Raw genomic sequence first — 27,328 nt, 5'->3', positions numbered from 1 at the left:
CCAACTTTTTGCGACTCATGTACTAGCACACCCAGGTCTCTCTGCACAGCAGCATGTTTTAATATTTTATCATTTAAATAGTAATCTCTTTTGCTGTTATTCCTACCAAAATGGATAACCTCACACTTGCTGGTGTCTCAGCAGAAGTGTTGACCGAGTGAATCCCTTCTCACACATGGTGCAGGTGAATGGCCTCTCCCCAGTGTGAACTCGCTGGTGTGCCTGCAGATTGGGTAGCTGAGTGAATCTCTTTTCACAGTCAGAGCAAATGAACGGCCTCTCTCCAGTGTGAATTCGCTGGTGTGTCTGTAGGTGGGATAACCGAGTGAATCCTGTGGGAATCCTGTCCCACAGTCAGAGCAGGTGAACGGCCTCTCCCATGTGTGAATTCGCTGGTGTCTCTGCAGGTGGGATAACCGAGTGAATCCCTTCCCACAGTCAGAGCAGGTGAACGGCCTCTCCCCAGTGTGAACTCGGTGTGCCTGTAGGTTGCTTATCCAGCAGAAAGAAACTCTCCGACCCACCCACTTCACCAAGTGTCAGAATGAACATGGTTCAGTCCTGGATGTGATTAACAGCAGCAATAACAGCATAATCCAACCCCTCTCTTCACTCGTGAACTTGCTGGTGTCTCAGCAGAAGTGTTGACCGAGTGAATCCCTTCTCACACACGGTGCAGGTAAATGGCCTCTCCCCTGTGTGAACGCGCTGGTGTGCCTGCAACGTGGCTAAGAGAGTGAATCCCTTCCCACATTCAGAGCAGGTGAATGGCCTCTCCCCAGTGTGAATTCGCTGGTGTGCCTGCAGATTGGGTAGCTGAGTGAATCTCTTTCCACAGTCAGAGCAAATGAACGGCCTCTCCCCAGTGTGAATTCGCTGGTGTGTCTGTAGGTGGGGTAACCGAGTGAATCCTGTCCCACAGTCAGAGCAGGTGAATGGCCTCTCCCCAGTGTGAACTCGCTGGTGTCTCTGCAGGTGGGATAACCGAGTGAATCCCTTCCCACAGTCAGAGCAGGTGAACGGCCTCTCCCCAGTGTGAACTCGCTGGTGTGCCTGTAGGTTGCTTATTTGAGTGAATCCCTTTCCACACTGAGAGCAGGTGAACGGCCTCTCTCCGGTGTGCAGGAGCTGGTGTGTCAGCAGATGGGATGAGATTCGAAACATCTTTGTGCAGTGAGAGCAGCTGAACGGTCTCTCCCCAGTGTGAACTAGTTGGTGTGTCAGCAGTCTGGAAGAAGTACTGAACCCCTTCCCACACGTGGAGCAGGTGAATGGCCTCTCCCCGACGTGGACTGGCTGGTGCTTCTTCAGGTTAGATAACTTAGCAAATCCCTTCTCACACTGAGAGCAGGTGAACGGCCTCTCCCCAGTGTGAATGCGTCGATGAGTTTCCAGTGCTGATGGGAATCTGAATCCCTTCCCACAGTCCCCACATTTCCATGGTTTCTCCAGGGTGGGGGTGTCCTTGTGTCTCTCCAGGTTGGACAATCAGTTGAAGGCTCACACAGATCTCCCCGCTGTTTTTTTCAGGCTGTGTAACTGGTTAAAGCTCTTTTCAGTCAGTGCTCTGGAACACTCTCATTCAGGTATGTATGTCTCAGTGAGTTTCCAGTCACACTGATGGTTAACACCATCTGAAGCAGAAAGAATAGACTAACCTTTTTCCTTCTCGATTCAAAGGCCGATGATATTCAAGTCCCAGTGAATTGAGTGAATGTCAAATCGAGACGCGAGGTTTGGTTTGAGATTTCTGTCTGTAATTCTTCCTCTTCTGATATCCTGTAAGAGGAGTTTACAAAATACATAATTGTCAGTATAGGATAGAGATTCAGAACAGACATTTCTGGTTTCTATGGTCCTCTCTCATTTCCCCAAATCTGTAAATCGCCATTCCACACACACCCTCCATTCTCACTCTGCTGTATCTAATATTCACCCTCCCAATTCTCCTGAAGGTGCTGATTCAGGCTGATTGACAGATCCCTGCTCACTGCTTCCTGTCCAGGACAAAGAGGCCTGGAAATCTTCAAGCGGACTGCCAGCCTAACGGAAATATGTAACAGGACTAAAATTGTGTTTAATGTATAGGATTGTTCCAGTTGGTTAAGATACAGGAGGTAGTGATTGATCATGAGCTGGAATTTTCTGCCTATGAACGTCCTCAAGCAGAGATGATCAATAATTTCTAACTGAATTAGATGGACGCTGCAGGGTTACTTTTGTCAATAATAAAGATTATTATCCTCCTGTAACCAAAGACTATCCTCCTCACTATTTACCACCACCAATTTTCACACAATCCGGGAATATACTTAGAGACCTGGGCCAACCTTTGCAGAATCTGCACCCTCCCTGGATTCACTTCCTTTTCCTTCAGAACCAGAGACCTTCCGGTCCTCCAACTGCTCCCATTGGTCAACACCTCAGCAGAAAGGTCAGGAGGTGGGATCTTCCTGCACATGTGCAGCTTCCCATCGCTCCCAAGATCATGCGCAGTCCGGCCCGCCCGCCCGGCGAATGGAGCGGTTTCACCACCGCAGGGGATTATGGGGGCTATGACCGCCATTACTCATCCTGAGTCCAGTCTCCAAACTCCTTGGAATAGGATGAAATGGGGGGGGGGGGGGGGGGGAGCGCACGAATGACCCCACCCTGACACACAGTACATATGGGTAGTCAGTGGAGTTGATTGTGGCGCCCCCTTAGCAAAACAGCTTGTTAATTTAAGGTGTAAAGATTTCGACGCCTGGGTGAAATATTTGGGGGGGGGGGGGGGGAGGCGCAATAGATTAGTGTGACACTGAACTAGAGAGTCAGCGCCTTCAGGGGAGGAGATTTTGGGGGAAAGCAGGAGGAGATAATGGGATGAATTAGTGTTGAAATCAATAGGAAGGAGAGAATATCTGGGGAATGAGATGTAGAATTTGTGTCACATCACGGTCTTGGACAACCTTCATGAAACTTTCTTTTGCAATTTTCCTGGAAAATCCTGGACGTATTTTATTAAGTCAAATGTGCTATCAAAGAGGGCGGCACGGTGGTGCAGTGGTTAGCACTGCTGCCAATGGTGCTGAGGACCTGGGTTTGATCCCGGCCCTGGGTCACTGTCGATGTGGAGTTTGCACATTCTCCCCGTGTTTGCATGGGTTTCACCCCCATAATCCAAAGATGTGAGGGTTAGGTGGATTGGCCACATTCAATTGCCCCTTAATTGGAAAAAATATAATTGGGTACTCTATTTTTTTTTTTAAATGTGCTGTCCAAATGAAAATTAATGTTTTATTGAGGACGGCCACTTGAACTCCCCGACTACTCCCAAACACCAAGTACCTGTTCATGAACAGTCTGATTAACTATCTAATTCATACAACCCAGCCCACCCATTCTCAGTGAGTCTTCATTTCTCAATGTTCACAATGGTCACTTTTCTCTCTTCAAAATACAAGACTGATGGGCTAATTGAGGTCATTAAAATTATCAAAGCTTTTGATAAACACAGTGGATGTTTCCCACTTGTAGGGGTAAGAGCAAAACTTAATTCAGGAGAAACGTCTTTCCAGACAGTAATGAGAATGTGGAACCCACTACCAGTGAGTGGAGGTGAATAACATTGATACATTGAAGAGGAAGCTGGATGAACACATGAAGGAGAAATAAACAGACGGACACACTGATAGAGTCAGATGGGAAAGCATGGGAGGAGGATGAAGTGAAGTAGAAATACTAGCAGAGATTGGTTGGGCTGAATGGCCTGTTTCTCTGCTGTATATTCAATGTAATTTAACCTGGTATTGCCTTTAACTCTGACATAGTCCATTCCAGGCTAAAGAGAGAAGTTTCACTCACAGAACGTTTCAGATCATTGTTTCCAGCTATTGTCCAATCAATGCCTTTGTCAGTCTGGTGTCTCAGTGAGTTGCTGAGGTAATAAATTCAACTACAAACATCAAATGTGATGTCTTCTGATATATCTTTGAAGAGCAGGGGCGTCATTCTCCAACCCCCCGCCGGGTCGGAGAATGGCCGTTGGCCGCCGTGAATCCCGCCCCCGCCCCCGCCGAAGTCTCCGCTCCCGGAGATTGGGCGGGGGCGGGAATCCGGCCGCGCCGGTTGGCGGGACCCCCCGCTGGATTCTCCGGCCCGGATGGGCCGAAGTCCCACTCAGGAATTGCCTGTCCCGCCGACGTAAATCAAACCTGGTATTTACCAGCGGGACCAGGCAGCGTGGGCGGGCTCCGGGGTCCTGGGGGGGGGCGCGGGGCGATCTGACCCCGGGGGGGTGCCCCCACGGTGGCCTGGCCCGCGATCGGGGCCCACCGATCCGCGGGCGGGCCTGTGCCGTGGGGGCACTCTTTCCCTTCCGCCTCCGTCACGGCCTCCACCATGGCGGAGGCGGAAGAGACTCTCCCTACTGCGCATGCACGGGAAACTGACAGCGGCCGCTGACGCTCCCGCGCATGCGCTGGGAAACTGACAGCGGCCGCTGACGCTCCCGCGCATGCGCCGCATTTCCGCGCCAGCTGGCGGGGAAACAAACGCCATTTCCGCCAGCTGGCGGGGCGGAAATCCCTCCGGCGTCGGCCTAGCCCCTCAATGTTGGGGCTAGGCCGCCAAAGATGTGGAGCCTTCCGCACCTTTGGGCCGGCGCGATGCCCGTCTGATTGGCGCCGGCTTTGGCGCCAGTCGGCGGACATCCCGCCGTTGGGGGAGAATTTCGGCCCAGATCTTTTTCAAGTGGACTGAATTGGTTATATTTTCTCGGTCACAGTCCTTTCCGGCAACAATTATTATTTATCAGTCTTATTTAAATTATGGAGTTTGTTTTTTACAGTAAGAAGTCTCACAACACCAGGTTAAAGTCCAACAGGTTTATTGGAAATCAAAAGTTTTCGGCGCACTGCTCCTTCATCAGGTGAAGTGAGCAGTGCTCAGAAAGCTTGTGATTTTAAATAAAGCTGTTGGACTTTATCTTGGTGTTGTGAGACTTCTTACTATGCCCACCCCAGTCCAACGCCGGCATCTCCACATGTTTTATACAGGACAAAGCACCAGCTTGTTGAGTACCCCGTCCACCACCCGAAACAGTGACTCCCTTGACCTCCAGAGCACAATGGTAGCAGTGTGTGTACCATCTACAAGATATTTCACGGTACCACAGTGATAGGGCAGGGCATTAGCACAATAATAGGGGCAGGACGTTAGCACAGTAATAGGGGCAGCACGGCAGCACAGTGGTTAGCACAGTTGCTTCACAGCTCCAGGGTCCCAGGTTCGATTCCAGGCTTGGGTCATTGTTTGTGCGGAGTCTGCACATCCTCCCCGTGTGTGCGTGGATTTCCTCTGCGTGCTCTGGTTTCCTCACAGAGTCCAAAGATGTGCAGGTTAGGTGGATTGGCCAAAGTAAATTGCCCTTAGTGTCCAAAAAGGTTAGGTGGGTTTACGGGGACAGGGTGGAAGCGTGGGCTTAAGTGAGGTGTTCTTTCCAAAGCCAGTGCAGACTCGATGGGCTGAATGGCTTCCTTCTGCACTGTAAATTCAATGATTTATGAGCTCACCAGGGCTCCTTCGACATCACCTTCTAAACCCATAACCTTGACTGTCATGAAGGACAAGGGCAGCAAACTCATGGGAACAGCACCAACCACTCTGTGTGGCAGCGAGCTCCACATTCTCACCACTCTTGTCCTTCTCTTCTCCTTCATCTGTTCATCCAGTCTCCCCTGATCCTTTGCTTTGTTGTGAGTTTTCTGTATTTAACACGAAATGACTTGGAAATGAGTAATTTCCACAACACGTGCTTTTACAGAGCAGCATGACGAGGAGAGAGTCTCTCCCATGGAATTGAAATTCACATCAATAACAAAATGCAATCGGCATGAAAAATGCCTCCACAACCGAGCAACTTAACTGAGAATACAGACCCTGGGATTTCAAGATGAAACCCCTTCATCTCTTACATGACTTATCAAAGTCCGTAATATATTTCTCCATGGATGACCACCTATTTCCTGAAATCTATCAAATGCTTCATATGCTTCCAACAACTCATCTTTTTTATACGACTTATCCAAAACGGTAATGGAATATCCAATCAGTTTTCAGTATCCAAATCATTCTCAACGAATTCCGAAAATACTTTCCTCATAACCTTGTATTTTGCTGTTAATGATGAAGCCAAAGCCCTATCCAGCCTCTTTCAGGGGAAGGAAGTGACCCGTGTCCACATCTCAGCTTCACGGTTCCATTCCTGATATTGTTCTCCCTCCGAGAAAATTCATGGATAATTAAAACCTGTCCTTCTGCCATTCTGTCACTAAAATGTCAGCAGCAATGTGCTTCTTCTCAGAGAGAGAGAATGAAACATCTTACACACCAACACAGCACCAAAGTTTAGTGTTGATCCTCTGCTACCAGGTTATTCAAAATAGTAAGAAGTCTTACAATAGCAGGTTAAAGTCCAACACGTTTGTTTCCAATCATTTCATCAGGTGACTCGCCTGATGAAGGCGGTGTGCTCCGAAAGCTAGTGATTCGAAACAAACCTGTTGGACTTTAACCTGGTGTTGTAAGACTTCCTACTGTGCCAACCCCAGTCCAACGCCGGCATCTCCACATCATTCAAAATAGTGTCTGCAGAGGAAGAATCGCTCGAAAGCTGAGTCGTACTTTGAACAGGTTTATTTCCAAAACAACAGAAACGCAGATACTCTCCCAGTTCCCCACCCTCACCCTTATCCCATCTACCCTATCCCCACCCGGGAATGGTCGGCACGGGCTTGGAGGGCCGAAGGGCCTGTTCCTGTGCTGTACATTTCTTTGTTCACCCTCCCACGCCCAGTTCTCCTCCCCTGAAGGTGCTGACTCTTCCCTAATGTTCACAATTAAAGGGCTGGTTTCCCCAGGAGATGGCTGACATTTGAGGGGGCAGTAAATTAATATCAGAGAGAGAAATTTCTACTGTTGTTATATGGTACAGATTAGATCTATCATTGATGGTTCTGTAATAAAATATATTCGTTATTATTTCTAGTTTTGTGATGTAGTTGTGTATCTATGTTTTATTTTTCCAGTCATAGAGTGATTATAGCACAGAAGGAGTCCATTCATTAATTTGAAACCATACCGAATCTGTTGAGCAAACCAGTCAGTACAATTATACCTCTATATCCATGTTCCCCTGTAAGTTTAGTTCCTTCATGCTCCCAAGCTATTTCATTTTGAAATCAATAATCATCGCAGCTTCCACCAACCTCACAGGCAGGAAGTTAGAAGTCCTGACAACTCGCTCCTAAATAAAGTTTTTCCTGCACACCCACCTCTAATCAAGCAATACAGTTCGGCTGCACAGTGGTACAGCTGCTCACAATGCCAGAGACACAGGTTCGATTCCAGCCTTGGATGTGACTTGGGTGACATATCCTTTTGGTAATGTGCTGACCAGAATTGTCGGCAATATTCCACGTGTGGCCTAACTAAGGTTCTGTACAGCTGCAGCATGACTTGACAATTTTTATACTCAATGCCCGACCAATGAAGACAAGCATGCCGTCTGCCTTCTTAGCTCCTTATCCACCTGCGTTGCCACTTTCAGTGATGTTTATTGTAATTTCCCAATCTACCACAACTTGCCCCTCATACCATGATAGTTTCCTTCTGCGAGAAACACCCAGATAAATTAGGCAAAAGAACCCTGTAACCCCCATAGCCCATCTTCATGGCAACGTGGCTGCTTTGGGAACTAAATATCTTCCAACATGCAGACACATTTTCATTATGTGCTCCTCGTCACACATGGAACCAGGTAATCGCAACGAGGCTCAAAAATGGTCAGCCCACCGGAGGCAGAGGTGTTAGACCGGCCAGTCCAGCAGAAAGAAACCCTCCAATCATCACCATTCACCAGATGTCAGAATGAACAGAATACAGTCCTGGATGTCAGTGAGAGCAGAAACATTAACAACGGAGCCAACATCTGTAATTTATTGTGAACTTGTTGGAGCCACAACAGGTGTGATGAATTACAACCCCCCCCCCCACCCCCACCCCCCCACCCCACATTGAGAGCAGATGAATGGTCTCTCCCCAGAATTAACTCGCTAGTGTCTCCGTAGTTGGGACGGATCATTGAATGTCTCCCCTGCTCAGAGCAGGTGAATGGCTTCTTCTAGGTGTGAACTCGCTGGTGTTCCTGCAGGGCGTATGGATATCTGAATCTCTTCTCTCACTAAGAACAGGTTAACGCCGTCTCCCCTGTGAACTCGCTGGTGTCTCCGCAGGTTGGATAACTGAGCGAATCCCTTCCCACACTGAGAGCAGGTGAACGGCCTCTCCCCAGTGTGAACGCGCTGGTGTATCTGCAGGTTCGATGAAGTAGTGAATCCCTTCTCACACTGAGAGCAGGTGAACGGCCTCTCCCCCGTGTGAATTCGCTGGTGTTTCCGCAGGTTCGATGAAGTAGCGAATCCCTTCTCACACTGAGAGCATGTGAACGGCTTTTCCCCAGTGTGAACTCGCTGATGTATCTGCAGGTTCGATGAAGTAGTGAATCCCTTCTCACACTGAGAGCAGGTGAATGGCCTCTCCCCAGTGTGAAGTCGCTGATGTTTCTGCAGGCTCTTTAAAGTAATGAATCCTTTCACACACTGAGAGCAAGTGAGCGGCCTCTCCCCAGTGTGAACTAGCTGGTGTGTCCGCAGGCTCGAAGAAATAGTGAATCCCTTCTCACACTGAGAGGTGAGCGGCCTCTCCCCAGTGTGAACCTGCTGATGCGTCCGCAGGTTCGATGAATCAGTGAATCCCTTCTCACACTGAGAGCAAGTGAACGGCCTCTCCCCAGTGTGAATGCGTCGATGAGCTTCCAGCTGAGATGGGAATCTGAATCCCTTCCCACAGTCCCCACATTTCCACCGTTTCTCCATGTTTTGGGTCTCCTTTAGTCTCTCCAGGTTTGACAATAAGTTGAAGCCTCGTCCACATAAAGAACACGTGTACAGTCTCTCCCCACTGTGGATGGTGTGATGTTTTTTTCAGGCTGCGTAACTGGTTAAAGCTCTTTCCACAGTCAGTGCTCTGGAACACTCTCACTCGGGTGTGTGTGTCTCGGTGCTTTTCCAGTCACAATGATGGTTAAAATCTTTTGAAGCCAACAGAACAGACAAACATTTCTCCTTCCAGATTCAAAGTCCGGTGATATTCAGCTCCAAGGAATTGAGAGACTCAGCCAGATTGAGACGTGACTTTTGAGATTTCTGTCTGTAATTCCTCCTCGTCTAATATCCTGTAAAAACAATTTCAAAAATTCATCACTGTCAGTACAGGATAGAAATTCAGAACAGACAATTCTAGTTCCTCGAGAACATTCTTCCCTCTCTCATTCCCCAAAAGCTGTAAATCTCCATCCCACACACTCTCCCTCCATTCTCACTCTGCTGTATCTATTGCAGGGGCTATTTACCACAGGGCTAAATCGCTGGCTTTGAAAGCAGACCAAGGCAGGCCAGCAGAACGGTTCAATTCCCGTAACAGCCTCCCCGAACAGGCGCTGGAATGTGGTGACTAGGGGTTTTTCACAGTAACTTCATTGAAGCCTACTTGTGACAATAAAACAATTTTCTTCTTTTCTTCTTCTTCTAATATTCACCCTCCCAATTCTCCTGAAGGTGCTGATTCAGGCTGATTGACAGATCCATGCTCACTGCTTCCTGTCCTGGTCACAGAGATCATAACAAATAGGAGCTGCAGTCAGCCATTCGGCCCATCAAGCATGCTCATTTATTCTGTAGGATCATTGGCCGATCTATGTCAGCAACATTCTCAGTGTTATTGACCAGAGGCTGAGTGTGCTGGCTTAATATCTGTGAGCTCAGGGCGCCGAGCTGTAAAACACCAAGGAAAGGATCGACGATCCTGAGGAGGGAATCGGGGAGGCAAGAATTAAATCCTTGGAAAACCGGCTGAGTGATGTGGTGGACTCCTGGAGAACTTGGAGAACCGAGGGTCAGAGAAAGAATATCCGAGTCGTCGGCCTGCCAGAAGGTGTGGAGGGTAAGGCTCCCATTGGGTTCTTCGAGGACTGGCTGCCACATTTTCTCAAGCTGGATGTGAAGCCTGGGTGTTTCAAATTAGAAAGGGCATCGGATCCTGTCTTTGAGTCTGAGGGATAGTTTTCATCCCAGGCCTGTAATCATTCACTTCCACAACTTGAAAGATCACCAGAGGGTCCTGGAGACGGGTAAGGCGAGGTGGGACCTGACTCCATGAGGAAGTGAGGATTTTTTGTCAGCCACACAAACGAAGCATCGAGGCTTCAATGAAATCTGAAGGGAACTCAAGGCTGCGGGAGTGAATTATGTTGCTTTATAGGTCCAACGCCGGCATCTCCACATCAAGAAGGGTGTTGACCGTGGCACATTACGAGATCAAGTCTTTCGATAATCCGACTACTGTCTTGGTCTTCGCTAAATCCTCGAAGGGCAAGGATTGGAGCGATGATTTGCAGCCCAGACTAACTGAGACTCTAATCCGGACTCTTTCCCTAGCATGGTGTTGTTGTCTGAATTTGTTATCTTTTATCCTGTTGAAGGGAGTTGTTATTCTGTGAGAGCCGATTGAATGTCTTCTTCTCCTCGAGTGTTGCAGGGACTCGTATTATCTTATCTCAGTTATGGTAGATGTGCCGTGTGCTTATTATCCATCATCTTTCTTCTATTATCCGAGCGTTAATCATTTAAAAAATATATATATTTTAATTCAAATTTTTAACATATTTTCAACACGGGTCACTTCCTTCCCCTTACAGAGAAAAGAAAAACAAAGAACACATAAGTAAACATCTTACAACTACATCACGAATTCCCCCAAGATACAACCCCCCATTAAGCAATAATAAACACAGTAGTTAACACAAAGTACACCCCCCCCCCCCCCCCCCCGGGTTGCTGCTGACCACCTCCGAGAAAGTCTAGGAACGGTTGCCACCACCTGAAGAACCCCTGCACAGACCCTCTCAAGGCAAATTTTACCCTCTCCAATTTAATGAACCCCGCCATGTCGCTGACCCAGGTTTCCACGCTTGGGGGCCTCGCATCCTTCCACTGCAGCAGAATCCTCCGCCGGGCTACCAGGGACGCAAAGGCCAGAATACCAGCCTCTTTCGCCTCCTGCACTCCCGGCTCGTCCGATACCCCAAATAGTGCTAACCCCCAGTTCGGCTTAACCCGGGTGTTCACCACCTCAGAAATATCCTCGCAACGCCCCTCCAGAACCCATCCAGCACCGGGCACGCCCAGAACATACGGGCGTGATTTGCTGGGCCCCCCCCGAGCACCTCCCACAATTGTCCTCCACCCCAAAGAACCTGCTCAGCCTCACCCCTGTCATATGCGCTCTGTGAAGATCTGAGCATTAATCATGGCAGAACCGAGTGGCGCCATTGCCGAAGGGTGGGTGTTGATGGATGCAGGTCTTCACGGGTGGGTCTAAAATGCGGGAGGGACATTCGATCCCCAATCCCTTGTTGGCCCTTCTTTTCTTCTCATTGTGGAGAAGGTATCCTGAGGGTAATGACAGTCTGGTCGTGGGGTTAATCCTCCAGGTCCTCAGTCTTATTGCGGAATGTCCCCATGGATCTATTGTGGTGGTGATTCTTTTGTATTTTTGTTATTATGGGAGGGTTTATGTGTTGTTGACTTTATCCTACTCTGGTACATTCGGGGCTTTTATCTGTGAAAGGAGCAGTTTGGGGAGACTTTGGTGCCTCTGGTGTAAAGTGAGTTGGAGGAGGGGGTAATGGCGCACGCCCGATTGTGGTGTGAAAATCTGTTCCTGTTCTCTCTGTCACCTAACTAATGGCGGCAGTTAATCTGCAAATTTTCTCAGGGAATGTACGGGGCATCCATCACCCTATCAGAAGGAAAAAGATCCTCTCCTTTCTTAAGGAGAAAATTGGCATAGGTTTTGTTTTAACCTGCCTGTTTACCATTGGCTGCGGACTAATGACAATCCCACAATCCTGTGGGAGTATGAGCTTCCCCAATGAGGGGGGCGGAGAAATCATTAGCAGACTCCCTGTATAAATAAAGCTGGCCAGTTTGGAACCAGCAGGAAGGAGGGAGCAGCAAGTGAAGTTGCTGCTGTTGTGTATATATATGTTATTGTAAATAAATTTTATTTCTTTGTATCCTTAAAACTCGTGCTCCCTCGCAAAACTGGCAATGAGGGTTAAAGAGAATAGCTGTCTACACTGCTGAAGCCACCTCCCTGGATTTTTGTTGGATACAGGTTGGAAGTAGTTTTCTATTACACCACGCCTCTGTACGGACGTTTGGATGTTTTTGATGCTGCGCTGGAAAGCTGGAACCAGTATGCACAACGGATGCGTTACTATTTCCGGGCAAACAACATCAACGAAAACGAGCGCCAGGTGGTCATATTGCTCACCGCCTGTGGCCCGCATACGTTTGGGGTGATTAGGAGCCTTACGTACCCACCTGCGCCGGACACCAAAACGTTTGATGAACTTGTGAACTTAGTGGGGCAACATTTTAACCCAATCCTGTCCACGATAGTCCAACGTTATCGGTTTAATACCACTGAGAGGACCCCAGGAGAATCCCTTGCCGACATTCTATCCAGGCTACGCAGGATTGCGGAGTACTGTGACTATGATGAGACCTTGTCAGAAATGTTACGCGACCATTTGGCTTGCGATATTAACAATGCGGCCACCCAGAGAAAGTTGATAGCTGAGCCAACATTGACTTTTCAACAGGCCATTCAAATAGTATTGTCCCGAGAGAGTGCAGAATGAGGAGTGCAGGAGATACAGGGAATGGAGGTGCATGCCTTGGGGCGCAACTCCTTCCGTCCGAAAACGTCCCCCCAAACCCCTGCGTTACCTTAGGCGAGGCGACGTCCGGATCGATGCCAGTGGCTGTCGGACATTCCTCCCCGAGGGGAGCCTTCTCCAGAACCAGTGTTCTGGGCTTTTCACAGTAACTTCATTTGAAGCCTACTTGTGACAATAAGCGGTTTTCATTTCATTTCATTTCATTTTCATTTCATTTCATTTCATTTCAACCAATGGATGAGGAGCCATGTCCGTGTCAGACTTATAGGCGCCGACCCCGTCGCTGGTCCTGTTATTGTAAATAAATGTTTTTTCTTTGTATCCTTAAAACTCGTGCTGGATTCTTTGTGGCCCTCACAAAAGCATTATTACAGGAAACACATCTGGATGATGACAAACACTTCAAATTGAGGCGGGATTGGGTGGGGTAGGACTTTTCACCTCCTTCATCAAGTAGCAGGGGTGTGGCGATCCTTATTAATAAAAATATCACATTTAAGGTTGAAACCTGCACCAAGGACAAAGGAGGTAGATATGTGATCATTTGAGGTTTGGTGCATGGAGATGTTGTTTCAATAATGAATATTTATGGACCCCGATTACTCCCCGGAGTTCATTACTAAGGCTTTTGTGGATTTTGCAGAGTTAGCTTCAACTAACACTTTTGTGGTTGGCGACTTCAACGGCCACTTAAATCCTCTGGTAGATAAGCTCCCGGTTACCAGGAACCACCCCCCCCCCACCCCTCCCCTCACGCTGCAAGCTAGGGTGTTGGCCTTGGCTTGTGAGGAGGTGGGTTATGTGGATGTTTGGAGAACTTTGCACCTGAGGGGTGGAGATTTTACCTTCTTTCCAGTCCCACATCAATGTCATACTAGAATCAACACTTTTTTGGTGCCGAGAACGATCCTACACCTGGTGTCCACTTGCACTACAGGGAGCATCGTAATCGCAACCCTTCCCCTGTTTTTCTGGAGTTTCTGCTCGAGGGTTCACCCCCAGGTTGAGAACGTGGAGGTTTGATGCCTTCCTGATAAGAGACATTTCATTTACTGCACACTTTACGGAATAGTTTGAGTTCTTCCTTTCGGTTAACTCGACTCCTGGTATTTTCCCCTCCATTTTGTGGGAGACGTGTAAAGTTTATACTCGGGTGGGGGGCTGATAATTTCTTACCCTGCTAATAAAAGGTGCAGAATGCTGGAGAACTAACGGCATCTGGAGTTTTGTTTGGCAAAATCAAATAAATCATATGGAGGGCCCGAGTCAGCTATTGTTGAAGGAGGTTAACACGGCAAGAGCGGCTTTGGGTTAACACGGCAAGAGCGGCTTTGGGTTAACACGGCAAGAGCGGCTTTGGGTTAACACGGCAAGAGCGGCTTTGGGTTAATCCGGCAAGAGCGGCTTTGGGTTAACACGGCAAGGGCGGCTTTGGGTTAACACGGCAAGAGCGGCTTTGGGTTAACACGGCAAGGGCGGCTTTGGGTTAACACGGCAAGGGCGGCTTTGGGTTAACACGGCAAGAGCGGCTTTGGGTTAACACGGCAAGAGCGGCTTTGGGTTAACACGGCAAGGGTGGCTTTGGGCTCCCGATTGTCTCAGCAGAAAAGTTAGGCGTTTGCGAGGCAGAAGTTGGGAATAAGCTGAGCAAATACTTAGCCTGTTTGATAAAGAAAAGGTTGACTTCAGAGCAATTACCTCTGTTCGGCTTGGGAAAGGGAAAAGGGCCATGAAGACAAACTTGGATTTCAGGAATTCTATGCAGGATTATACAAGTCTGAGCAGTCTGGTGATGTGCTGGTGGGTGTGGAACATTTTTTTCTCTTCCCTGAAGCTTCTGGAGGCCTCAGAAAGCCATCGTGAGGCTCTTAATGCTCCCCTTTCTAGAGCAGAGTGTCAAAGGCCATGAAGGAGCTGCAGCCGGGTAAAGCCTCGGGACCGGATGTCTGTGGGTGTGAGTTTTATTGGGGGTTTGAGGATTTGTTGTTGGACCCATTGGTAGATATGTGTTGTCACTCTTTTGACTCGGGGATGCTGCCACCGACTCTTCGTGAGGCTAATATCTCTTTGATTCTGAAGGTGGGCAAGGACCCAGAGGAGTGGACCTCTTATTGGCCAATCTCTCTTTTGAATGTTGACTTGAAACTGCGATCTTACGTTTTGCCGATAAGGCTGGAGGACATCCTTCCGACAATCGTGTGGGAGGACCAGACTGGGTTTATACGGGGAAGATTGTTGGAAGGTTGCTGAATGTGATTCAGGCTTTTCAGAAATATGCATTGGATGGGCTGATGATCTCCTTCGATGCAGAGAAAGCTTTTGCTCGAGTTGAGTGGAATTATCTGGTGTATCCTCTGTGAGGCTTCGGGTTGGGTGAGGATTATATTGAGTGGATTCAATTGTTATATCACAGACCGGCAGTGGCGGTGCTCACCAATGGTATAAGGATGTCAAATTTTGAGCTTCAGAGAGGGACTAGACAGGGCTGCCCTCTGTCCCCCTTGCTGTTTGCGTTGGCCACTGAGCCCTTGCCGGAGGATATTAGATCGGATCCTCTGATATCGGGCCTGGAGGGTGGGGTGAGGCAGCACAAGATCACTGTGTGTGCAGATGACGTGCTGCTGTTTGTATTGAACTCCAGTGTTTCAGTCCCGGCCATTATTGGAGTAGTGGATAGGTTTAGTGGCTTCTCTCGTATCGAGATCAATTTTACTGAGTTTGAGCCCATGTCGGTGGGGAGGGGTTGAGGGGTAAGCTCCCTCCTCGTGCTAACTTCCCCTTCAGATGTCCCCCCCCCCTACACCATGCCATTTAAAAACCTGGGATTGTCAATGGCCCCTCTTTCAGACAGCTGTATGGGGCCAACTCTCCACAGCTGATGGTGACTATTAGGTGGGATCTTGCCCGGTGGTCGGCTCTTCCGATTTCATGGCGAGGGAGGATGCCTTCATTAAAATGAATGTGTTGCCAGGACTGTTGTACCCTCGGCAGATGCTGCCTATACTGCTGTCGACCAGAGTCGTTAGGGAAATTTATCAAATCAGGGCAGGACCTACTCAGTTAATGGTAGGGAGTTGGGGAGACTTACAGAACAAAGAGATCTACGAATAGAGGTTCATAGCTCCTTGTAGGTGGAGTCGCAGGTGGACAGGGTGGTGAAGAAGGCATTCAGTATGCTAGGTTTTATTGGTTAGAATATTGAATACAATAGTTGGGATGTCTTGTTGAAGTTGTACAAGACATTTGTAAGACCACACATGGAATACTGTGTTCAGTTCTGGCCACCCTATTATAGAAAGAATATTGTTAAACTAGAAAGAGTGCAGAAGAGATTTACCAGGATGCTGCCAGGACTTGATGGTCTGAGTTATAAGGAGAGGCTGGATAGGCTGGAACATTTTTCCCTGGAGCGTAGGAGGCTTAGTGGTAATCTTATAGAGGTCTATAAAATAATGAGGAGCATAGATAAGGTATACAGTCGACATCTTTTCCCTAATGTAGAGGAGTCTAGAACTAGAGGGCATAGGTTTAAGGTGAGAGGAGAGAGATACAAAAGAGACCAGAGGGGAAATTTCTTCACACAGAGGGTGGTGAGCATCTGGAACGGCTGCCAGAGGCAGGTACAATTTTGTCATTTAAAAAGCAGTTAGACAGTAACAAGGGCAGGGTGGGTATAGAGGGAAATGCTAACAAGTGGGACTAGCTTAGTGACAGAAACTGGGCGGCAGGGACAAGCTGGGCCGAAGGGCCTGTTTCCATGCTGTAAACATCTATGGCTCTACCTGGAACAAAAAGAAATATCGCCTCAAGTTTGTTAAGCTCCAATCACCAGGAGCTAAGGGAGGGTATGGTCTCCTGAAAATCAGGCTTCATCAATTGGGCTCTCGTCTGGGGGATTGGGTTAGGATGGAGCCAACATTCATCAGGCTCAATACAGAAGCAGACAAGTCAGTCCTCCCTCTATCCAAAACTGGCATAGGCTGATTATGGAATGCATTATGGAATGCATCTCCATGCAATTTTTAATGTCTGTAATTCATTTTGAGTCTGATGCATTGGGTAAAGTATGGGACTTCTACCTCAAATACATATGCTCCAATTTGACTGACTTGCTCCTCCTGGGCTTCTATGAGTGAATTCAATTTAACTTAGGCTGGGAGTAGGCCACAGTGGTTAGTACTGCTACCTCAGCTCCAGGGACCCAGGTTCAATTCCAGCCTTGGGTGGCTGTCTGTGTGGAGTTTGCATATTCTTCTTGTGTCTGGGTGTGTTTCCTCTGGTTACGCTAAATTGCCCCATAGTGTTCAAGATGTGTAGGTTAGGTGGGTTGACCATGATCAATGCACCGAGTTACGAGGATAGGATGGGGAGTGGGCTTCAGTGAAGTGTTCTTTCTGAGCCTCAGTGCAGACTTGAGGGGTGAATGGCCTTCTGCACTGTAGGAGTTCTATGTCATCTATGTTGTGTTATTCATTTTAATTTGATTATGTGGCTAGTCTGTTTGCAATATTTTTGGGTTTACAAACTGAATTGTTATCCTCCTTTTTTATATAATCTTACCTTCTTTCCCCATTCACTATTTTAACCTGTTAATCGGTTGTCCAATTAATCTGGCATTTCATCTCGAGGCTCTGGTCCCTCAAATATCCTGTTCCAAATTAATTCTGCAATATGTTGCTAGTATTTATATTGGCAATGTCTCTTGTTCCGCTTTGTGCCCATTTTTTCTGTTACTCTGTTGCGTTCATTGTTTAAAACATGATTTTAAAAATAACAATTTATTAAAAATCTGTCCAACTCATACATGAATATTTTCAATGACCCCCACACCCCACTGGTCCCTGTGGAAGAGAAATCCAGAGATTAATAACCCTCTGAGAGAAGAGATGACTGGTAATATGTAATGTAGCGACAGTACAATATTACAAGGATAGAAATAATAATAAATGTACTTTATTAGAGAACCATAAATAATATATCTAATCTGTACCAGATAACAACATGAGACATGTCTCTGTCCGACATTAATTTACTGTCTTCCTTTTTTTAAAAAATATATTTTATTCAAGATTTTTTGGCCAAACATAACAGTACGTAGTGTTTCTTTTACACAACAATAAAGCAATGTAAATAACAGTGGCCAGTTTTAAACAAATAAATAAATAATATATAAACAGAAACAAAAACAAAACTAAATGGCAACTGCCTTGTCAAAAATAAATACTCTCCAAAGATACAATCCAACAGTCCAATATACATTACCTAAAACAAGTGCCTATACATATACAATAACATCCCTGAGAGTCCGTCCGATTCCTCCCCCCACCCCCCCCCCCCCCCACCCCCACCCCCCCACCCCTCCCCCCTGGTTTGCTGCTGTTGTCTTCTTCTTTTCCATTCCCTCTATCTTTCTGTGAGGTATTCGACGAACGGTTGCCACAGCCTGGTGAACCCTTGAGCCGAACCACTTAGTACGAACTTAATCCGTTCTAACTTTATAAACCCTGCCATGTCGTTTATCCAGGTCTCCACACCCGGGGGTTTGGCTTCCTTCCACATTAACAATATCCTGCGCCGGGCTACCAGGGACGCAAAGGCCAAAACATCAGCCTCTCTCGCCTCCTGCACTCCCGGCTCTTCTGCAACCCCAAATATAGCCAACCCCCAGCTTGGTTCGACCTGGACCCCCACCACCTTCGAAAGCACCTTTGCCACCCCACCCAAAACCCCTGTAGTGCCGGGCATGACCAGAACATGTGGGTATGATTCGCTGGGCTTCTCGAGCATCTCGCACACCTATCCATTACCCCAAAAAATTTACTGAGCCGTGCTCCAGTCATATGCGCCCTGTGTAACACCTTAAATTGTATCAGGCTTAGCCTGGCACACGAGGACGATGAGTTTACCCTACGTAGGGCATCAGCCCACAGCCCCTCCTCAATCTCCTCCCCCAGCTCTTCTTCCCATTTCCCTTTCAGCTCATCTACCATGATCTCCCCCTCGTCCCTCATTTCCCTACATATGTCCGACACCTTACCATCCCCCACCCATGTCTCTGAGATCACTCTATCCTGCACCTCCTGTGTCAGGTGAATTCCCTCACCTGTTGCCTCGCAAAAGCCCTCAGTTGCATATACCGAAATGCATTCCCTTGGGGCAACCCATATTTTTCCGTCAGCGCTCCCAGACTCGCAAACGTCCCATCTACGAACAGATCTCTCAATTGTGCTACCCCTGCTCTTTGCCATGCTCCAAATCCCCCATCCATTCTCCCCGGAACAAACCTATGGTTATTTCTTATCGGGGACCGCACCGGGGCTCCCGTCCTTCCCCTATGCCGTCTCCACTGCCCCCAAATTTTCAATGTAGCCACCACCACCGGGCTTGTGGTGTATTTCTTCGGTGAGAACGGCAACGGTGCCGTCACCATAGCTTGTAGGCTAGTCCCACTGCAGGACGCCCTCTCCAATCTCTTCCACGCCGCTCCCTCCTCTTCTCCCATCCACTTACACACCATTGAAATATTGGCGGCCCAGTAGTACTCACTTAGGCTCGGTAGTGCCAGCCCCCCCCCTGTCCCTACTACGCTGCAAAAATCCCCTCCTCACTCTCGGGGTCTTCCCGGCCCACACAAAACTCATAATACTCTTCTCGATTCTTTTGAAAAAAGCCTTCGTGACCACCACCGGGAGGCACTGAAACACAAAAAGGAATCTCGGGAGGACCACCAGTTTATCCGCCTGCACCCTCCCTGCCAGTGACAGGGACACCATGTCCCATCTCTAAAAGTCCTCCTCCATCTGTTCCACCAACCGCGTTAAATTAAGCCTATGTAATGTACCCCAATTCTTGGCTATCTGGATCCCCAAGTACCGAAAGTCCCTTGTTACCTTCCTCAACGGTAAATCCTCTATTTCTCTGCTCTGCTTCCCTGGATGCACCACAAACAACTCACTTTTCCCCATGTTCAATTTATACCCTGAAAAATCCCCAAACTCCCCAAGTATCTGCATTATCTCTGGCATCCCCTCCGCCGGGTCCGCCACATATAGCAACAAATCATCCGCATACAGAGATACCCGGTGTTCTTCTCCTCCCCTGAGTACTCCCCTCCACTTCCTGGAACCCCTCAATGCTATGGCCAGGGGCTCAATCGCCAGTGCAAACAATAACGGGGACAGAGGACATCCCTGCCTCGTCCCTCTATGGAGCCGAAAATACTCAGACCCCCGTCCATTCGTGACCACACTCGCCATCGGGGCCCTATACAGCAACTGTACCCATCTGATATACCCATCTCCAAAGCCAAATCTCCTCAGCACCTCCCACAAATAATCCCACTCCACTCTATCAAATGCTTTCTCGGCATCCATCGCCACCACTATCTCCGCTTCCCCCTCTGGTGGGGGCATCATCATTACCCCTAGCAGCCTCCGTATATTTGTATTCAGCTGTCTCCCCTTCACAAACCCAGTTTGGTCCTCATGAACCACCCCCGGGACACAATCCTCTATCCTCGTTGCCATTACTTTGGCCAGAATCTTAGCATCCACATTCAGGAGGGAAATAGGCCTATAGGACCTGCATTGCAGCGGGTCTTTTTCCTTCTTTAGGAGGAGCGATATCGTTGCCTCTGACATAGTCGGGGGCAGCTGCCCCCTTTCCCTCGCCTCATTAAAGGTTCTCATCAGTAGCGGGGCCAGCAAGTCCATATATTTCCTATAGAATTCAACTGGGAATCCGTCTGGTCCCGGGGCCTTCCCAGCCTGCATGCTCCCAATCCCTTTCACTACTTCCTCCATCTCAATCTGTGCTCCCAGTCCCACCCTCTCCTGCTCCTCCACCTTAGGAAATTCCAGCTGATCCAGAAAGCACATCATTCTCTCCTTCCCATCCGGGGGCTGAGCTTCTGATAGCTTCAAAAAAGTCTATCCGTGAATAAACTTTGTGGACATAGGAGAAAAACGAAAACTCCTTACTCCTAGGTCTACTAAATCTCCAGGGGTCTACTCCTCCCATCTGCTCCAGAAAGTCCTTCAGCACCCTAGCTGCAGCCGGCCTCCTTCCGGTCCTGGACCTCAATCTGTCCAGCCCTGGGTCCAGCACCGTATTAAAATTTCCCACATTACCAACTTCCCCACCTCTAGGTCCGGGATACGTCCTAACATACGCCTCATAAAGTTGGCATCATCCCAGTTCGGGGCATATACGTTCACTAAGACCACCGCCTCCCCTTGCAATTTGCCACTCACCATCACGTATCTGCCCCCACTATCCGCCACTATGGTCTTTGCCTCAAACATTACCCGCTTCCCCACTAGTATAGCCACCCCCCTGTTTTTTGCGTCTAGCCCCGAATGAAACACCTGCCCCACCCATCCTTTGCGTAGTCTGACCTGGTCTATCAGTTTCAGATGCGTCTCCTGCAGCATAACCACATCTGCCTTAAGTTTCTTTAGGTGAATTTACTGTCTTCTTAAATGTCAGCAATCGCCTGGAGAAACCAGCCCTTTAATAGTGAACCAATAAATGTGTCAAGCTGAGGGAGCAAAAGATGTCAATGTCTTTATGAGAGAGGCCTGGGTCTTTCCACAGTCTGCACCCTCCCTGGATTCACTTCCTTTCCCTTCAGTTTCTACAAGTCACCAATTGAAGGTCAGAATTAGAAAAGAAATGGAAAGGGGCAGAAAAGAAAGTTTTACTCACAGAGACAGGAGGGGGTTTCAGTCTGTGCGAGGCCCCAGTTTTGCTCATTGACCAGCTTCCGCATTCAGACAACGAGGGAGCTGATTGGATGGTGGAAGAGAGTCCTTCCGGCTCACCAACTCTTCCCATTGGTCAGCAATCTTCCGGTGCACCCATAGGAATCCGCGGTGACGTCTCACGGTCCCAGTGCGGAGGCCCGGCGGGCGGATACAGCAGCTCCGCCCCACTCCCCGAGACAAGGTTTCCAGGCAACCGGCTGACAACTCCGGCCAGAGCGAGAAGCCTGTCGGCGATCTGCCCCCGGCCCGGGACTGCGCATGTCCAAGAGAGAGGAACGGTTGCGCATGTGTGAGGGAAAACCCACCCCCTGAGGTGTTGACCAATGGAAAGAGTTAGGACCGGAAGGACTCTGGTCCTCCAGCCAATCAGCGCGAGCGAGAAAGAGCTTTCCTCATGTCTCCAACATCCGTGCGGAAAACACTTTCTTTTCTCCCCCTTTCCATTTCTTTCCTCAACTGAAGGGAAAGGAAGTGAATCTAGAGACGGTGCAGACCCTGGAAAGCTTGGCCCAGGTCTCTCTCTCTCTTAAAGACATTGACATCCTTTGCTCCCTCAGCTTGACACATTTATTTGTCTGGCTAAAAAGATGGTCTCTTATATAATGTCCACTATCCCCTGCAAGACCCCTGACGCTCTCAGTGCCATCGCCAGCGGTTCTATAGCCAGGGCAGTCCCCCGTGCAGCCTGAAAGAATCTGAACTCACCCGGTTCGTCCATATAAATGCCACCGGTGCCTGGTATAACAACCAGACCCAGTCCACTAAACCAGCCCAAATCCAAGCCGTCCCAGGACCTCCCACAAATAATCCCACTCCACTCGATCAAAGGCCTTCTCGGCATTCATGGCAACCACCACCTCTACCTCTCGTCCCTCTGGAGGTATCATGATCACATTGAGTAGCCTCCTGATGTCGGCCGCCAGATGCCTCCCCTTCACAAACCCCGTCTGGTCCTCCCGTCACCCTGGGCCACAGTGCTCTATTCTCAAGGCCAAGATCTTAGCCAATAGTTTGGCATCCACATTTAGCAGGGAGAACGGTTTGTATGACTCACATTGTTCCGTGTCCTTTTTACGCTTCAAAATGAGGGAGATCGAAGCCTGCGACAACGTCGGGGGGGGGGGGGGGGGGGGGGGGAGCACTTCCAGCTCCCTTGCCTTGTTCAAGTCCCTTACTAGCAGCAGTCCCAATACCCCCGAGACTTTCTAATAACCCGTCCAGACCCGGGGCCTTGCCCAATTGCATCGCTTCAAGACCCTCCACCGCTTCTACCAGTCCAATTGGGTCCCCCAGGGCCTCCAACAGCTCTTCACCCACCTTCGGGAACTCCAACCCCTCTAAAAACCACCTCTACCCCGGCTGGGGATTCCGACACATACAGCTTGCTATAGAAGTCCCTAAACACCCCATTCACCCCCGCCGGGGGATCAGCGATCAGGCAGAAAATAACTTTTTCCGACCGAATCGGGGGTGGCGCCTGTTTTTCGAAGCTCCGCACCCTCCAAAACGGCGACATCGAGGAGTACGCCGCATGCCATTGGGACGGCCTCAGGATGTTAGCTGAAGTCCCTCCCCCGATGGGCCGAGTTCCCGACCACACAGTTGACGTGTGGTCCCAGCCGTGTGAGAAGCCGCATGGTGGCAAACTGTCCAGCGGCTCCACAGTCGGTGAGGGCATGGGGGACTGGTGGCCCAGGGGAGGTCCAAGGGGGCACTATCTGGTAGGCCAGGTCCGCGCGCGCCGGCGCCATGTTGTACAGGGCGACTGTTGCAGGTCATCGGCATGCGCATGCGCGGCTTAGGACCCGTCAATTCTCTGGCCATTTATTTTGTGTTTTACGTCCGTGGCTGCGAGCCCCTCACCGGTCAGAGGATCGGTGCTGTGACCTCGCCCATTTTTCCCACGGAGAATGTTTCAATTCTCTGTGAATACCTTGCACAGCAAACTCAAGGTAAGGTGAAATAAAGAGGTTGGTTTATTTTTACACACACGGGGTGAGAGGGGTTTCCCAACACCCACCCACTTTTGCACTCGTACAATAAACGGGGGATAAGGAAAAAGGAAGAGGGTTCCGGGAATGACCACAATAAAATCCAAGTCATGGTTTTCCATGTGTCCAGAATCCGAAGTCTAATGGAATGTTTCTTCAGAGGGAGGTTTACTGTTGCGGGAGATCTGTCTTTCCAGCAGTGAGACTTCCATGACGGGGGTAGACACGGAGAGTGAGTCAGTCTGGGGGGAACAAGAGCCAATGTTTTAGCCATTTGCAGGTTTTTTTATTTATATATATCCAACAAAAGCTCAGGATTGGTGCAGCACAGCATAAATTTCTCAGCAATACAGAAGTACAGGAGAGGACAGGAGGACGACAATACAGATGGGTCAGTATAATCATTAAGCTTGGTGCATCCGTATGTACCAATGGATATACTGGAGAACAAGGGAGAGGAGGAAAAGGCCATGAAAACATGGTGAAACGGTGCACACCTTCCCACGTAGCGAGTGCTCGCACCACCCACCAGAATCCAGGATAAGAATCATGGTGTCATGTTCGGGCGGGCGTCAGGACACATCTCCCCCCAGTCCAGTCACACCAGAGGCATCAATAACACATCCTTATGTCCCCTTCTCGGGTACAAGACCTGTCTACCGTTACAGGAAACAGTCAACGATTCTTCAACCCCAAAATAACATACTTAAATTTCAGGAAAAAATCAACAAGGACACTCATCCTAAAAGGACGCAAATAAAACTCCAACACTGGCACAGCACAGAACAATCATCACTCAACACAATTACACAGAGAAGACCAGCAAATATTCAGACAATTGGTTCAAATTCTAACCGATGCATCTTCCAAGAGACTAACAATAAAAGCACAGGATAACAGGGACCAGGATACAGCCCTGAGCACACGGTCCGCTGACGTATGCCCCTCACCACAAGACAAAAACGGAAAAAGATGCTCATTCAAAACCTCACTCAGCCTCTCAGGACACCCCGGCCAAGAAGGAACCTCCTAAGCAAAAGGGGGCAACAGGAAAGTGACCACAGTACAAGACCTGGCCCGGCCCTGTCCACCCTCATACACAGGAAAGCAAGGATAGCCACACTGTGCCAGGACACCCAACCTCACTCCTCTCTCACCACATCCGAGGGCAGTGCACACAAGAAGATTCACCGTCCTCCACCAAGGAGATTCCACCCACAAGGAGAGGAAAATTTGTCAAGGCACCCAACAACTCGGCATCTCAGGAGGGGTGCGATCCTCCATCCCCACTCACGGCAAAGGAAATCCAGAGATACAATATACCAAATCGGGGCCTCCATCAGTACGCTACTTCCTCAAGGAAAAGTAACTCCAAAAGAGAGGAACACCAGGATTGGCCAAAGGATGGACGATAAGAACCTGCACCATATGTGATGATAAGTAGATTGTCATCTATATTATCATCTGTACGTAAATAATGATACATGTATAATTGTTGTATTTCCAGCATCCGACCATCAGGTGGTGGAGTATGGAGACACGTGACCCGGACACACCATGTGTTCTAGGAGAAGGTGTTGGTAAGGAGTTTGCAGCAGTCGCATATGAGAGTAGCTCTGTAGTATCTTAGTGTAAGTTAGTATTAGACCATTATTTCCAACTGTATTAATCTGAGTCATTTTAGTAATTCGTTAGTGTAGTGTTAGTAATAAATAACTATGTTTATGAAATGATGTGGAGATGCCGGCGTTGGACTGGGGTGAGCACAGTAAGAAGTCTTACAACACCAGGTTAAAGTCCAACAGGTTTGTTTCAAACACAAACACTAGCTTTCGGAGCACTGCTCCTTCCATTCACCTTAGGAAGGAGCAGTGCTCCAAAAGTTAGTGTTTGAAACAAACCTGTTGGACTTTAACCTGGTGTTGTAAGACTTCTTATTATGTTTATGAAATAAAGTCTAATGTTCTTTATTCACACGACAATATCAAGATTCAGCACCTGCCCAATCAAAGAACATTACACCGTCACAAAAAGGATACTCGGGGCAGAGCTGCGTAGCCTCATTGGCGTCAAAACACTGTCTCCCCACGGGAGACCCTGCTTCAACAAGGAGGGCATTCAGGAAGTCAGTATATAATCCCACTTGGAGCAGGGTGCCTATCCCCCCCCCCCCTCAGCCTCACCCTCAGACCCAATGAGGGCTCAAACATCATTGATCCACAACACTCAGACTCTCACTCGAACCCTCCAACCCACAGGTTACTACCTCCCCAGTGGAACCTATCCCGAGAGGATTGATTGATGATTTGATTGATTTGTTTTATTGTTACGTGCACCGAGGTACAGTGACAAGTATTGTTCTGCGTACAGTCCATACAAATCGTTCCATACATGAAAAACAAAACATAGGACATAGATAAATACACAATGTAAATACATAGACACAGGCATCGGGTGAAGCATACGGAGCGCTGTACTACTCAGTGGAGAAGATGTGTAAAGAGATCAGGTCAGAGCATAAGAGAGTTATTCAGGAGTCTGGTAACAGCAGGGAAGAAGCTGTTTTTTTATCTGTTAGGGCGTGTTCTCAGACTTCTGTATCTCACTGCCCGATAGAAGAGGTTGGAAGAGAGAATAACCCGGGTGGGAGAGGTCTTTGATTATGCTGCCTGCTTTCACAAGGCAGCGGGAGGTGTAAACAGAGTCAATGGATGGGAGGCGGGTTCAAGTGATGGACTGAGCTGTGTTCACGACTCTCTGTAGTTTCTAATGGTCTTGACCTGAGCAGTTGCCATACCAGGCTGTGGAGGAGGACCAGAGGAGGAGCAGACCAGGGGCCTCCAAAGGGGACAACTCGGGGAGGGAAACTCACTCCACTACCCATCAGACCCTCCGCCCGACCCAGATAAACACAGTTACTCCTGCCCTGCCCGAGCCGATCAAGTGACCACTGCCATTCCCAGGCAGCCAAGAGAATATTGAAGAAGACAAGTGAAATGAAAATGAAAATCGCTTACTGTCACAAGTAGGCTTCAAATGAAGTTACTGTGAAAAGCCTCTAGTCGCCACATTCCGGCGCCTGTTCGGGAAGGCTGGTAAGTGGAACAAGGATTAACTGACCACGCCCAGTTCCTCGTGCTCACTAGTCCCCTTAGTACTCTCGTGCTTTTGGGACGATTTCTGTATCTTCCTCCCTGAAGACAGATACAGATTGTTTGGTTTCTCTAGTTTCTCTGACATTTCCTTATTCCCCATTATAAACACTCCTGTCTCTATCTGGAACTGACTCACATTGGTCTTGGCTAATCTTTTTCTTTTCACATTCTTATAGGAGCTTTTCCAGTCGGTTTTTATGTTTCTCGTCAGTTTGATCCCATATTCTATTTTCTCTTTTATCAGTTTCTTGGTCCTCCTTTGCTGAATTCTAAATCAATTACCAATCCACAGGCGTCCGGCTATTTTGGCCACTTTATGAGCCTCTTCCTTTGATCTAATGGAATTCCTACATTTTCTCGTTAGCCACAGTTGCATCACTTTTCCTGTGACTTTTTGTTCCTTAAAGGAGTCTACATTTGATGTCAACATGTAATAATACCTTAAAAATTAGTGATTGCCTGTCTATTGTTGTAACGTCCCAATGTACAACAGACAACTTGCCTTTCAAACCTCGAGTTTTCTTTGTGAAAAACACGTCGATAAATTAAACAAAGGAACCATGTAACCAC

General features: G+C 48.5%; 1 protein-coding gene across 7 annotated transcripts; it reads right to left on the bottom strand.

Annotated features, from left to right (window-relative positions):
- Nucleotides 1–494: 494 nt before the first annotated feature.
- Nucleotides 495–22,058, bottom strand: LOC140420752 (uncharacterized). Of its 7 annotated transcripts, XM_072504736.1 has the most exons (3): nt 21,554–22,005; nt 12,897–13,355; nt 8,052–10,791 (listed from the first exon to the last, which is right to left on the bottom strand). In XM_072504736.1, exon 3 carries the CDS (start codon nt 8,916–8,918, stop codon nt 8,142–8,144), a length of 777 nt encoding a protein of 258 aa, XP_072360837.1. In that variant the 5' UTR covers nt 8,919–10,791; nt 12,897–13,355; nt 21,554–22,005; the 3' UTR covers nt 8,052–8,141. The 7 variants fall into 7 exon arrangements, 3 of the variants coding, with proteins under 3 accessions (XP_072360837.1, XP_072360838.1, XP_072360836.1); XR_011946546.1 differs by lacking the exons at nt 8,052–10,791; nt 12,897–13,355 and adding an exon at nt 495–1,779 and having other exon boundaries at nt 21,554–22,058; XR_011946549.1 differs by lacking the exons at nt 8,052–10,791; nt 12,897–13,355; nt 21,554–22,005 and adding exons at nt 495–1,779; nt 13,693–13,973.
- Between the last annotated feature and the right edge of the window lie 5,270 nt (nt 22,059–27,328).

The sequence above is a fragment of the Scyliorhinus torazame genome, chromosome 5 (genome assembly GCF_047496885.1).
Source record: "Scyliorhinus torazame isolate Kashiwa2021f chromosome 5, sScyTor2.1, whole genome shotgun sequence".
NCBI classification, from domain to species: domain Eukaryota; kingdom Metazoa; phylum Chordata; class Chondrichthyes; order Carcharhiniformes; family Scyliorhinidae; genus Scyliorhinus; species Scyliorhinus torazame.
The sequence above is the reverse complement of the archived record's forward strand: the minus strand, read 5'-3'. Positions and strand labels throughout refer to the sequence as shown.